This window comes from Scyliorhinus torazame, chromosome 12 (assembly GCF_047496885.1).
Source record: "Scyliorhinus torazame isolate Kashiwa2021f chromosome 12, sScyTor2.1, whole genome shotgun sequence".
NCBI lineage: Eukaryota > Metazoa > Chordata > Chondrichthyes > Carcharhiniformes > Scyliorhinidae > Scyliorhinus > Scyliorhinus torazame.
In genome coordinates this window covers 219,433,681-219,448,371 of record NC_092718.1, presented here as the reverse complement: position 1 = coordinate 219,448,371, position 14,691 = coordinate 219,433,681, and the positions used below count along the sequence as shown (strand labels likewise).

General features: G+C 51.3%; 1 protein-coding gene across 2 annotated transcripts in view; it reads right to left on the bottom strand.

Moving 5' to 3' along the window:
- LOC140387003 (Na(+)/citrate cotransporter-like) overlaps window positions 1-14,691 on the bottom strand; it is a 140,111-nt gene that overhangs the window by 22,732 nt on the left and 102,688 nt on the right. For both annotated transcript variants that reach the window (XM_072469974.1, XM_072469973.1), the window contains exons 6-7: window positions 3,343-3,465; window positions 206-421 (exon numbers count right to left, since the gene is read on the bottom strand). In XM_072469974.1, coding sequence (XP_072326075.1) covers window positions 206-421; window positions 3,343-3,465 — 339 coding nt within the window. The remainder of the gene's footprint in view (window positions 1-205; window positions 422-3,342; window positions 3,466-14,691) is intronic.

Below are 14,691 nucleotides of genomic sequence, written 5' to 3'. Positions count from 1 at the left end.
AAGATTGACGGGGGGGGGGGGGAAGCGAGGACATGGAAATCATAACGAGAAAGGGAGAGGGGGAAAGAGACAAGGCAGAGGAGGAGAGAGAGGAGTAAGGGAGCGAGGCAGAGAAGGAGATTGGGGGAGAGAAAGAGGGGGAGAGAGAGAGAGAGAGAGAGAGATGGAGTAGGGAAAGATAGAGAGAGAGGGAGGTATTACTTACTTCGAATCATTTTTGTTAAAGAGGACGGATGCCCAGCCAGGAATGAAGCCAGGGTCTCTGGAGAACCACAGTACGACCAATAGGATGAAGAGGATCAAAACTGTAATCTCAGCAAAGCTCATTTTCCCCAAGTTCTCAAACTCATCCTTGATCACTCGATAGGCAGAAACATCCTTCCTGGATTTTTCCGAGCCACAACCAAAATTCTTCTTCAGACTGAAAGGACATCAGGGAGGTACATTAATGCAAGAGCATAACGAATAGGAGGAGGGCATTCGGCCCATTAAACCTACTCTGATAGTCATTAAGATAATGGCTGTTCATCTACGTCAACACCACCCTCACATTCTTCAATCCCCTAGTCTCTAAACATCCCATCAATCTCCGTCTTGGATACAACCCAAAGCCCCAACTCGAGAATTCCAAAGGCTCACAATCCCCAGAAGAAGTTTCTCTGTATCTCAGTCCTCAACAATTGGCTCCTTATTGTGAGGCTGCACCCGGTGCTCCAGCCAGGGGCAAATAGTTTCTCATTGACTCTGCCCAGTTTCCATTAGATCACCTCTTGTTTCTCTAAACTCCAGGCAGTATCGTCCAAGTTTATTCAAACCCTCATCATAGATTAACCCTCTCAATTTAGAAATTAGCCCAGAGATTCCCAAGGCAAGTATGTGCTTCCTTAGGTCAGGAGATCAATAACTGCAGTAGGTGTAGTCAATCCAAATCCCATGGGCGGTATCTTAGGCCCTCGATGTTGATGTCACCGTGAAGTGTGCGCTGTAGTTGTAAATGAGATTCATAGCTATTAATTGGGAAAGATTATTCTTGAGTATAGAAAGAACCGGTTTTCACCTGAGCGGGGAGGAAAAGGTATTTCGTGTTCATAGAATCCTTACAGTGCAGAAGGAGGCAATTTGGCCCATCGAGACTGCACCAAACCTCTAAAAGAGAACCCTACCCAGGCCGACTCACCTGCCGTATCCGCAAAACACCGTAAACCCACCAAACCTTTGGACAGAAGAGGCAATTAAACGCCTAACCTGCGCACCTTTGTACACTAAGGGCAATTTATCATGGCCAATCCACCTAACCTGCACATCTTTGGACTGTGGGAGGAAACCGGAGCACCCGGAGGAAACCCATGCAGACACGGGGAGAACGTGCAGACTCTCCACACAGACGGTCACCCGAGGCCGGAATTGAACCCGGGTCCCTGGTGCTGAGAGGCAGCAGTGCTAACCCACTGTACCACCGTGTTCTGTGAATAAACATATCTTCAGGAAAAACTAGCTTCAGATTAGAAGATGGGATCAGAGGATAAAGCATCGAGCTGTGGTGGCTGGAAGCTGAAGAAGGAATTTTCTTCTCCACCTTCTGAAAAAGATACGGTTCCCAGCAACCTATGGTTCCAAATGGCCGAGGCCAGATGCAATTCTCAAACTTCTATTATCCACCAGATTTTGTTCGGAGTCTGAACTGTTATGACCACGAAATGATTGAGGTGGAAATGTGTAAGGTTACCCTGTTATCCAAGAGGATGCGAGGGGGCAGTGGCTGCCAGGGAAAGGTAAGATTGGAAGTCAAGTATTTTCGGAGCCAGATATGGGTGATTGAAGAGGGATTAACTTTTCAATTACAATTCATGGTTAGGATTTACAAGAAAGATTATCTTTTGGAAGCCTACGAAACACGGTCAACTATTGATAAATTTCAGAAGACAATTGGTCCTTGGAAAAGTATATAATGGAGTCTGATTAGTCACATAAGAAATTGGTAGCCAAGATGTGGAGATGCCAGCGTTGGACTGGGGTGAGCACAGTACGAAGTCTTACAACACCAGGTTAAAGTCCAACAAGTTTGTTTCGATGTCATTAGCCTTCGGAGCGCTGCTCCTTCCTCAGGTGAGCAGCGTTCCGAAGGCTAATGACATTGAAACAAACTTGTTGGACTTTAACCTGGTGTTGTAAGATTTTATACATAAGAAATTGACAAAGTTTGAACTGGAAATCCCTGATTCTGTGCTTGCAATCAAATGAATGGATTATTAGATAGACTCTGCCTGCTGTTGGACCTCTGGTATTGATGGGGATTCAATTTCATGGAAAGATATCTCTTTCAGATCGAATATCTGCTGCCTTTAACAACATTGGTGAAAGCAGTGGCTTCCCGCCACTTCCAAATGAAGTACAGGCAACTGTGCAGTGATGGAGAGAATGAAGGACTCCGTGATTGGAGAATTTCGAGATTTGCTGATTGGAGGTGTGACGTTGGTCACACTTGTAGCCAATTTGAGAATCAAGACAAAAAGCAGGTCTGTGATGGTGACATAGGGATAGATTATTTTTGTTGTGATTCCAAATATCATTGCGCAATAAATTACTCAAAAGTGCAAAAATGCATGAAAATGATGATGATGACTGGGCTGAAGGAACTGCCTTTGTTACTGGAAGCTTGACTCCGCACAGACAGTGACCCAAGCCGGAATCGAACCTGGGAACCTGGAGTAGTGAGGCAGCAGTGCTAACCACTCTGCTACCGTGTCCGTACTGTCTGTTTCCTGCCTGTTTAGCATTGCACGGTGGCACAGTGGCTAGTACTGCTGCCTCACAGCGCAGGGCCCAGGTTCGATTCCGGCCTTGGGTGACTGTGCGGAGTCTGCACGTTCTCCCCGTGTGTGCGTGGGTTTCCTCCGGGTGCTCCGGTTTCCTCCCACAGTCCAAAGGTGTGCAGGTTAGGTGGATTGGCCGTGGTAAATTGCCCTCAGTGTCCAAAAGGTTTGGTGGGGTAACTGTTGTCTCTCCTATTCCACGAGACGTGTTGTGTGACGCTCGATCAAATTAACCAATTAGACAATTCTTGACTGAGAGTCAAACTACAATTTTCGCCCCAAATCTCCAATATGTTTCCAATGATGGTGAAGTTTACCGAGGAAATCAAAAACATTCCTGCAATTGTTTAGTCATTTACCTCCTGACCGTCCCTCACAGCAGATTTATCTTTAATTATGAGGAACATCAATTCTGAAGGATTGATAACCTATTAAAACATTCCATAAAAATTGTCCCAACCCCTCCAATTTATCCCGGGACCTGCCTAGAACAACGTCTGCAGCAGGGTGGAGATAAAATGATACTTACTTCAATCCCAGAAACACAATCTGGAGCCAAATCCACGTTAGCAGCAACATTATGAACATACAAGGGAATGAGAAACTGAACCAGGTTGCAAAATTTACAATGTCTCCGTTTTGGGGGAAGAGCCTGAAAGCAAAGAAAGATAGTTTGTAAATTATCTCCTTTCTGTGGACTAAACTGACCGGAATAAATTTGACCGATCCCACTTAACCTCAACTAACCTCCATACAAAGGAAATGAAATGAAATGAAAATCGCTTATTGTCACAAGTAGGCTTCAAATGAAGTTGCTGTGAAAGGCCCCTAGTCGCCACATTCCGGCGCCTGTTCGGGGAGGCTGGTACGGGAAGACGGGGCTCAGGAACAGGAGGAGGTCATTTAGCCCCTCGACCTTGCCTCGACCTTGGATAAACTGAATGGCCCCGCCTCTCTGCAGTAGGGAATTCCACAGACTAACCACCCGCTAAGGGAAAACAATTCTCACCTCTGCCTTGACGGCAGTTCTCATCCTTAAACCGTGTCCCCTCATTCTCGCCTCCCCCACAAGTGGGAACATCCTCTCCTTACCTCTCCCATCAATACCACCTCAGGACCTTATATGTTTCAAAGAACAAAGAACAAGGAAAAGTACAGCACAGGAATAGGCCCTTCGGCCCTCCAATCCTGCGCCGACCATGCTGCCCGACTAAACTACAATCTTCTACACTTCCGTGGTCTGTATAAGATCATTGATGAGATCACCTCTCATTCCTCAAAACGCAATGTGTGTGGGACCAACCTGTCCAACCTTTCCTCATAAAATAAGCCCTTCATCCCAGGAATGAATTGAACGTGCCTTCTCCGATCTGCTTCCAGCGTAGTTATATCCTTTTACAAATTAGGATCGGAAAACTGGACACAGTGCTCCAGGCCCTGCTCAGCTGCAGTAAGACCTTTATGTCCCATTCCCTTCTGCGATAAACAGCACCGTTCCATTGGTCTTCCGAATCACTTGCTGTACCTGATGTGATTCAGGTACCAGGACACGCTGATCCCTCTGTACCACCAATTTCTGCAATCTCTCTCCATTTAAACAATATGCTGCATTTTTCTGCCAAAGTGGACTTCGCATTTTTTCACATCATACTCCAAATGCCAATTTTTTGCCCACTCAATGAACCTCTCTATATCCCTTAGCAAATTCGACACCCTCTTAACAACATACTTTCCGACCTATCTTGGTGTCCTCAGCATTCGGTCTCTTCATCCAAGTCATTGATATAAATTGTGAATGGTTGAGACACCAGCACTTATCCCTTTGACACTGTGTGGTAGTCACCACTGTTGTATATATCACATACAAGATGTAATACGGTAAGGCTCCTGTACTACAGGTACGGGGGTAGATCCCTGCCTTCTGGCTCCGCCCAGTGGGTGGAGTATAAATGTGTGTGCTCACCGAGCTGCAGCCATTTCGGCAGCAGCTGCAGGAGGCAACACATCTCTGCTTAATAAAGCCTCGATTACTCTATGCTGTCATCTTGTCGTAATTGATAGTGCATCACACTGCACTAGTTACATCTTCTCTGCTCTCTGCTTCCTGTTAGCTAAACATTCCTTTATCCATGTTAATATGTTACCGCCAAAACCATGTGCTCTTACCTTGTGTGGTATCTTTGACGTGGCACCTTATCAAACGCGTTTGGGAAATCCAAGTACACATCTATAAGTACCCAGGGCGAGATACTCCGACCCCCCGCCGGGTCGGAGAATCGCCGGGGGCTGGCGTGAATCCCGCCCCTGCCGGTTGCCGAGTTCTCCACCACCGGATATTCGGCGTGGGCGGGAATCGCGCCGCGTCGGTTGGCGGGCCCCCCCCCCCCCGATTCTCCGGCCCGGATGGGCCGAAGTCCCGCCGTTAAAATGCCTGTCCTGCCGGCGTAGATTAAACCACCTACCTTACCAGTGGGACAAGGCAGCGCGGGCGGGCTCCGGGGTCCTGGGGGGGGCGCGGGGTGATCTGGCCCCAGGGGGTGCCCCCATGGTGGCCTGGCCCGTGATCGGGGCCCACCGATCCGCGGGCAGGCCTGTGCCGTGGGGGCACTCTTTCCCTTCCGCCTTCGCCACGGTCTCCACCATGGCGGAGGCGGAAGAGACTCCCTCCACTGCGCATGCGCGGGAATGCCGTCAGCGGCCGCTAACGCTCCCGCGCATGCGCCGCCCGCAGATGCCATTTCCGCGCCAGCTGGCGGGGCACCATAGATTATCATAGAATTTACAGTGCAGAAGGAGGCCATTCGGCCCATCGAGTCTGCACCGGCTCTTGGAAAGAGCACCCTACCCAAGGTCAACACCGCCACCCTATCCCCATAACCCAGTAACTTCACCCACCACTAAGGGCAATTTTGGACACTAAGGGCAATTTATCATGGCCAATCCACCTAACCTGCACATCTTTGGACTGTGGGAGGAAACCGGAGTACCCGGAGGAAACCCACGCACACACGGGGAGGACGTGCAGACTCCGCACAGACAGTGACCCAAGCCGGAATCGAACCTGGGACCCTGGAGCTGTGAAGCAATTGTGCTATCCACAATGCTACCGTGCTGCACCAAAGGCCTTTTCCGGCAGCTGGCGGGGAGGAAATTCATCCGGCGCGGGCCTAGCCCCTTAAGGTTGGGGCTCGGCCCCCAAAGATGCGGAGCATTCCGCACCTTTGGGGCGGCGTGATGCCCGACTGATTTGCGCCGTTTTGGGCGGCAGTCGGCGGACATCGCGTTGTTTCCGGAGAATTCCGCCCCCTTTTTCCACTTTGCACGTTACGTCCTCAAATAACACTACTAAATTGTTAAATATGAGTTCCCTTCCATGGCTTTGTCCATTATGATTATCTAAATGTCCTCTAACCTGCCTAATGGAATCTACCACTTTCCCGAGGACAGATATTTCTCTCTAGTTTCCTACTTCCTGTCTCCATCCTTTTCTTGAACAAACATGTTACATTTATTATTTTCCAATCCACTTGGGACCTTTCCCGAATCGAAGGAATTTTGGAAAATTCTAACCAATGTCTGCTATCTCTGCAGCCAATTCTTTTAATACCCTAAGATACAAGCCATCTGGTCCTGGGGACTTATCAGCCTTTCATAGAATCATAGAATTTACAGTGCAGAAGGAGGCCATTCGGCCCATCGAGTTTGCACCGGCTCTTTGAAAGAGCACCACACATCCACCCTATCCCCATAACCCAGTAACCCCACCAAACACTAATGGCAATTTTGGACACTGAGGGCAATTGAGCATGGCCAATCCACCTAACCTGCACATCTTTGGACTGTGGGAGGAAACCGGAGCACCTGGAGGAAACCCACGCACACACGGGGAGAACGTGCAGACTCCGCACAGACAGTGACCCAAGCCAGGAATCGAACCTGGGACCCTGGAGCTGTGAAGCAATTGTGCTAACCACTATGCTACCTTGCTGCCTTTCGGTCTAATAGTTTTGCCAGGTGATGTGATTGTTTTAAGTTCCTCCCTCCCTTTCACCTCTTGATTTTCAAGTACCTTTGGGAAGTTGTCTAAGTCTTTTATAGTAAAGACGGACACAAAAGAAACAAAGACCGTTAAAAAGAGGTTTTATAAAGGTGTAATAACATTAATAATAATCCTTATTATTGTCACAAGTGGGCTTACATTAACACTGCAATGAAGTTACTGTGAAAAGCCCCTAGCCGCCACATTCTGGCACCTGTTCGGGTACACAGAGGGAGAATTCAGAATGTCCAATTCACCTAACAAGCATGTCTTTCGGGACTTGTGGGAGGAAACCGGAGCACCCGGAGGAAACCCACGCAGACACGGGGAGAACGTGCAGACCCCGCACAGACAGTGACCCAAGCCAGGAATGGAACTTGGGTCTCAGATCATGAAGGATTTTGTCAAAGTAACTGAGGGGAAACTGGCAGGAGGTTTGGTGACCAGAGAGTTGAAGACAATTGTCAAAAAAACACAGAGAGATGCGTTTTTTTTCATCACAGCGAGATGCTGTGCTTTGGAATATGCTGTCTGAAAGATGGTGGAAGCAGATTCCATAGGAACTCTCAAAAAAGACGTTTGGTAAATCCTTGAAAAGGAAAAATGGCAGCGTCATGGGGAAGGAGCAAAGCAGTGGGACTAATAAAATTGCTCTGAGAGGGGCGGGTACAGGCTAAATAGGTGGGATGGCCTCTTCTCTGTTGTATGATTCAGTAAAGGCATGTTTGATAAGGAACTTTCACTCGAGGTTAAATTGTGGAGTAGAGGCTGCGATTGGCTATTGTAGACAAGGGCTGTGGAAGGAGGGTAGATGGGTGAGTAGATTCTGTATTAGGTGGGGGTTAGGGTGAGAAGTGTGCTCTTATTTATTCAGTCATGATCTCAATGAATGGTGGGGCTGGCTTGAGGGGCTGAATGCTCTACTCCTGTTCCTATGTCCATAAAGAGGACAAATATTAAATGTTGCAACTTGTGTTTTGAAAAACAGATCGCAGGGAGTGAATTTAGCTTGGGGACCATGTAAGGAATCTCTTTCCAAACCTTGTTTTCCTTTTTAAATTCCTGCCTTGCTGACTACCTCACAATTGCCGACCTTTTAAAACTACACACCTTTGGTTTTGAACTGAACCCCCACGACCTCACTACTGCAAGCTGCTATTTGGACTTGCCTAGGCAGACCCGTTGATCCAGTATGCTCTGCAGAAGAGTCCGTGAAACTATTTTAATGGACTTGGCTAACAGCCAATCCCCTCTTCTGCAATTCCGGGACATTTCATGTTTTTGATTGGGATTGGTAGAGCCTGTCGGAAGACTCTGGATCAGAAGGCAGTGTCCATTTTGTCTCAGTTCTGTGAAAAACTAGGAAGCAGCAGGATTTAAATGCTCTTTAAATCCTGATTTAAATGCTCCCTCCGTCAGGCCTGTAAAGGTTTAACTCCTGATTTAAATGCGGCAAGCAATCTCCAGCCTGGTCTGTGAAAGCCTAACCTCTGTTTGGAAGGCTGGGGATGGCACAGTACTGATAGCTGTCCCTTGAGATCTCTAGAGGTCTGGAAGAAAGGGCCTTTTACTTTCTCTTTACTATAGTTCATCTTGATCCACAGAAGGAGCAGACAAGCCTTCCAGAGGTAGAGTACACAGAAAACCTTCTTTTAAATTCTCAGGTAGAGAATTCTCAGTAAGTCGGAGAGCCAATCTGGTGGATGTTATTCAACTGAAAGTGACTCCCCAGAGATAGTTTCACAGCCTGCATGTTCTAAATGAAGACGACAGCCATTCGAAAATCCAAACCAACCAATGATTTCAACGCTTTGCATCCTTGGAAGATCGGTAATTACAAAGACTACAACCTCAGCAGCAAATAATAATCTCTCAACCCCAGTTTAATCCCTGTTATTTTGAACCTTTCCTACGCAGCCCCCCCACCATGTGTCTGTCTTGTGTGTGTCTACGTAGCGTGTGGATGGGGTTAGCAGAATAATTAGATCATTGTTCTACCGTTGCCACTACATGTGTATCCTTCTCTTGTTATAAATAAACAGTTTTTTAAATATTTTACTTACAATCTGGTGCCTGTAACTCATTGGTACAGTCAGAGGTCAATGGTCTCAGGAAATCATTGTTGGTTAATTCACTTATGTTGGGACTCTGGGGTGCGTGGGGCTGCAATTGACCGCGCGCTCACCCAGGATGTTGTAACAACCAGGAAAATGCCCCTGCTCCTCTTCAAACAACGCCCTGGTATACTTTAATCAACCTGAACAGATACACAAGGACTCGGTGAAAGAACTCATCTGAAAGACAGCATGTCTGATAGTCCAGCACTCCTGTAGTACTGCGTTGAGGTATCGGCCTAGATTGTATGTTTAAGTCTTTAGTGGGACAGGTGACCTGATTCAGAGGTGTGATTTGTATAAACAGTGAGAACCCGACGCAGAGTGGCGCCAATTCCATTCAAAACACCCCTTGATCACAACAAAGGCTCCGGCAGCTGTAACATTGACTCAGGCGATAGCCCCTGATGGAGGGAAGGTGGCAGGGTCAACCCAGCCCTCAGAGGGAATTATATACAAGGACAAGGGGTTTGAGTTGATGAATTAGACGTGGAAAGTCGATGAAAGTCATTAAGGTGAGAGGTCCAATAGTGGATTTAATGGACAGAAGATGATGGGGTTTTTTCTGAGGCTGTTATCACAGTGTCTGACCCGGGATGGGGGTTTACTGAGGCTGTTGTCACAGTGACTGACCCGGGATGGGGGTTTACTGAGGCTGTTGTCACAGTGGGTGACCCGGGATGGGGGTTTACTGAGGCTGTTATCACAGTGTCTGACCCGGGATGGCGGTTTACTGAGGCTGTTGTCACAGTGGGTGACCCGGGATGGGGGTTTACTGAGGCTGTTGTCACAGTGGGTGACCCGGGATGGGGGTTTACTGAGGCTGTTGTCACAGTGTCTGACCCGGGATGGGGGTTTACTGAGGCTGTTGTCACAGTGGGTGACCCGGGATGGCGGTTTACTGAGGCTGTTGTCACAGTGGGTGACCCGGGATGGGGGTTTACTGAGGCTGTTGTCACAGTGTCTGACCCGGGATGGGGGTTTACTGAGGCTGTTATCACAGTGTCTGACCCGGGATGGGGGTTTACTGAGGCTGTTGTCACAGTGTCTGACCCGGGATGGGGGTTTACTGAGGCTGTTGTCACAGTGTCTGACCCGGGATGGGGGTTACTGAGGCTGTTGTCACAGTGTCTGACCCGGGATGGGGGTTTACTGAGGCTGTTGTCACAGTGGGTGACCCGGGATGGGGGTTTACTGAGGCGGTTGTCACAGTGTCTGACCCGGGATGGGGGTTACTGAGGCTGTTGTCACAGTGGGTGACCCGGGATGGGGGTTTACTGAGGCTGTTGTCACAGTGGGTGACCCGGGATGGGGGTTTACTGAGGCTGTTGTCACAGTGGGTGACCCGGGATGGGGGTTTACTGAGGCTGTTGTCACAGTGACTGACCCGGGATGGGGGTTTACTGAGGCTGTTGTCACAGTGGGTGACCCGGGATGGGGGTTTACTGAGGCTGTTGTCACAGTGGGTGACCCGGGATGGGGGTTTACTGAGGCGGTTGTCACAGTGGGTGACCCGGGATGGGGGTTTACTGAGGCTGTTGTCACAGTGGGTGACCCGGGATGGGGGGTTACTGAGGCTGTTGTCACAGTGACTGACCCGGGATGGGGGTTTACTGAGGCTGTTGTCACAGTGGGTGACCCGGGATGGGGGTTTACTGAGGCTGTTGTCACAGTGGGTGACCCGGGATGGGGGGTTACTGAGGCTGTTGTCACAGTGACTGACCCGGGATGAGGGTTTACTGAGGCTGTTGTCACAGTGGGTGACCCGGGATGGGGGTTTACTGAGGCTGTTGTCACAGTGTCTGACCCGGGATGGGGGTTTACTGAGGCTGTTATCACAGTGACTGACCCGGGTTGGGGGTTTACTGAGGCTGTTGTCACAGTGGGTGACCCGGGATGGGGGTTTACTGAGGCTGTTGTCACAGTGGGTGACCCGGGATGGGGGTTTACTGAGGCTGTTATCACAGTGTCTGACCCGGGATGGGGGTTTACTGAGGCTGTTGTCACAGTGGGTGACCCGGGATGGGGGTTTACTGAGGCTGTTGTCACAGTGGGTGACCCGGGATGGGGGTTTACTGAGGCTGTTGTCACAGTGTCTGACCCGGGATGGGGGTTTACTGAGGCTGTTATCACAGTGACTGACCCGGGTTGGGGGTTTACTGAGGCTGTTGTCACAGTGGGTGACCCGGGATGGGGGTTTACTGAGGCTGTTGTCACAGTGGGTGACCCGGGATGGGGGTTTACTGAGGCTGTTATCACAGTGTCTGACCCGGGATGGGGGTTTACTGAGGCTGTTGTCACAGTGGGTGACCCGGGATGGGGGTTTACTGAGGCTGTTGTCACAGTGGGTGACCCGGGATGGGGGTTTACTGAGGCTGTTGTCACAGTGGGTGACCCGGGATGGGGGTTTACTGAGGCTGTTGTCACAGTGACTGACCCGGGATGGGGGTTTACTGAGGCTGTTGTCACAGTGGGTGACCCGGGATGGGGGTTTACTGAGGCTGTTATCACAGTGTCTGACCCGGGATGGGGGTTTACTGAGGCTGTTGTCACAGTGGGTGACCCGGGATGGGGGTTTACTGAGGCTGTTGTCACAGTGGGTGACCCGGGATGGGGGTTTACTGAGGCTGTTGTCACAGTGGGTGACCCGGGATGGGGGTTTACTGAGGCTGTTGTCACAGTGACTGACCCGGGTTGGGGGTTTACTGAGGCTGTTGTCACAGTGACTGACCCGGGATGGGGGTTTACTGAGGGTGTTGTCACAGTGGGTGACCCGGGATGGGGGTTTACTGAGGCTGTTGTCACAGTGTCTGACCCGGGATGGGGGTTACTGAGGCTGTTGTCACAGTGACTGACCCGGGATGGGGGTTTACTGAGGCTGTTGTCACAGTGTCTGACCCGGGATGGGGGTTTACTGAGGCTGTTATCACAGTGACTGACCCGGGTTGGGGGTTTACTGAGGCTGTTGTCACAGTGTCTGACCCGGGATGGGGGTTTACTGAGGCTGTTATCACAGTGACTGACCCGGGTTGGGGGTTTACTGAGGCTGTTGTCACAGTGTCTGACCCGGGATGGGGGTTTACTGAGGCTGTTATCACAGTGACTGACCCGGGTTGGGGGTTTACTGAGGCTGTTGTCACAGTGACTGACCCGGGATGGGGGTTACTGAGGCTGTTGTCACAGTGGGTGACCCGGGATGGGGGTTACTGAGGCTGTTGTCACAGTGACTGACCCGGGTTGGGGGTTTACTGAGGCTGTTGTCACAGTGTCTGACCCGGGATGGGGGTTACTGAGGCTGTTGTCACAGTGGGTGACCTGGGATGGGGGTTTACTGAGGCTGTTGTCACAGTGGGTGACCCGGGATGGGGGTTTACTGAGGCTGTTGTCACAGTGGGTGACCCGGGATGGGGGTTTACTGAGGCGGTTGTCACAGTGGGTGACCCGGGATGGGGGTTTACTGAGGCTGTTGTCACAGTGACTGACCCGGGATGGGGGTTACTGAGGCTGTTGTCACAGTGACTGACCCGGGATGGGGGTTTACTGAGGCTGTGATCACAGTGTCTGACCCGGGATGGGGGTTTACTGAGGCTGTTGTCACAGTGACTGACCCGGGATGGGGGTTTACTGAGGCTGTTGTAACAGTGGGTGACCCGGGATGGGGGTTTACTGAGGCTGTTGTCACAGTGGGTGACCCGCATTTGGGGGTTTACTGAGGCTGTTGTCACAGTGACTGACCCGGGATGGGGGTTTGCTGAGGCTGTTGTCACAGTGACTGACCCGGGATGGGGGTTTACTGAGGCTGTTGTCACAGTGGGTGACCCGGGATGGGGGTTTACTGAGGCTGTTGTCACAGTGGGTGACCCGGGTTGGGGGTTTACTGAGGCTGTTGTCACAGTGTCTGACCCGGGATGGGGGTTACTGAGGCTGTTGTCACAGTGACTGACCCGGGATGGGGGTTTGCTGAGGCTGTTGTCACAGTGACTGACCCGGGATGGGGGTTTACTGAGGCTGTTGTCACAGTGGGTGACCCGGGATGGGAGTTTACTGAGGCGGTTGTCACAGTGACTGACCCGGGATGGGGGTTACTGAGGCTGTTGTCACAGTGACTGACCCGGGATGGGGGTTTACTGAGGCTGTTATCACAGTGTCTGACCCGGGATGGGGGTTACTGAGGCTGTTGTCACAGTGGGTGACCCGGGATGGGGGTTTACTGAGGCTGTTATCACAGTGACTGACCCGGGATGGGGGTTTACTGAGGCTGTTGTCACAGTGGGTGACCCGGGATGGGGGTTTACTGAGGCGGTTGTCACAGTGACTGACCCGGGATGGGGGTTACTGAGGCTGTTGTCACAGGGTCTGACCCGGGATGGGGGTTTACTGAGGCTGTTGTCACAGTGGGTGACCCGGGTTGGGGGTTTACTGAGGCTGTTGTCACAGTGACTGACCCGGGATGGGGGTTACTGAGGCTGTTGTCAGAGTGGGTGACCCGGGATGGGGGTTACTGAGGCTGTTGTCACAGTGGGTGACCCGGGATGGGGGTTTACTGAGGCTGTTATCACAGTGACTGACCCGGGATGGGGGTTTACTGAGGCTGTTGTCACAGTGGGTGACCCGGGATGGGGGTTTACTGAGGCTGTTGTCACAGTGGGTGACCCGGGATGGGGGTTTACTGAGGCGGTTGTCACAGTGACTGACCCGGGATGGGGGGTTACTGACGCTGTTGTCACAGTGGGTGACCCGGGATGGGGGTTTACTGAGGCTGTTGTCACAGTGTCTGACCCGGGATGGGGGTTTACTGAGGCTGTTGTCACAGTGGGTGACCCGGGGTGGGGGTTTACTGAGGCTGTTGTCACAGTGTCTGACCCGGGATGGGGGTTTACTGAGGCTGTTGTCACAGTGTCTGACCCGGGATGGGGGTTTACTGAGGCTGTTGTCACAGTGACTGACCCGGGATGGGGGTTTACTGAGGCGGTTGTCACAGTGGGTGACCCGGGATGGGGGTTTACTGAGGCTGTTGTCACAGTGGGTGACCCGGGATGGGGGTTTACTGAGGCTGTTGTCACAGTGACTGACCCGGGATGGGGGTTTACTGAGGCTGTTGTCACAGTGGGTGACCCGGGATGGGGGTTTACTGAGGCGGTTGTCACAGTGGGTGACCCGGGATGGGGGTTTACTGAGGCGGTTGTCACAGTGACTGACCCGGGATGGGGGTTTACTGAGGCTGTTGTCACAGTGACTGACCCGGGATGGGGGTTTACTGAGGCTGTTGTCACAGTGGGTGACCCGGGATGGGGGTTTACTGAGGCTGTTGTCACAGTGACTGACCCGGGATGGGGGTTTACTGAGGCTGTTGTCACAGTGTCTGACCCGGGATGGGGGTTTGCTGAGGCGGTTGTCACAGTGTCTGACCCGGGATGGGGGTTTACTGAGGCTGTTGTCACAGTGTCTGACCCGGGATAGGGGTTTACTGAGGCTGTTGTCACAGTGACTGACCCGGGATGGGGGTTTACTGAGGCTGTTGTCACAGTGTCTGACCCGGGATGGGGGTTTACTGAGGCTGTTGTCACAGTGGGTGACCCGGGATGGGGGTTTACTGAGGCTGTTGTCACAGTGTCTGACCCGGGATGGGGGTTTACTGAGGCTGTTGTCACAGTGTCTGACCCGGGATGGGGGTTTACTGAGGCTGTTGTCACAGTGGGTGACCCGGGATGGGGGTTTACTGAGG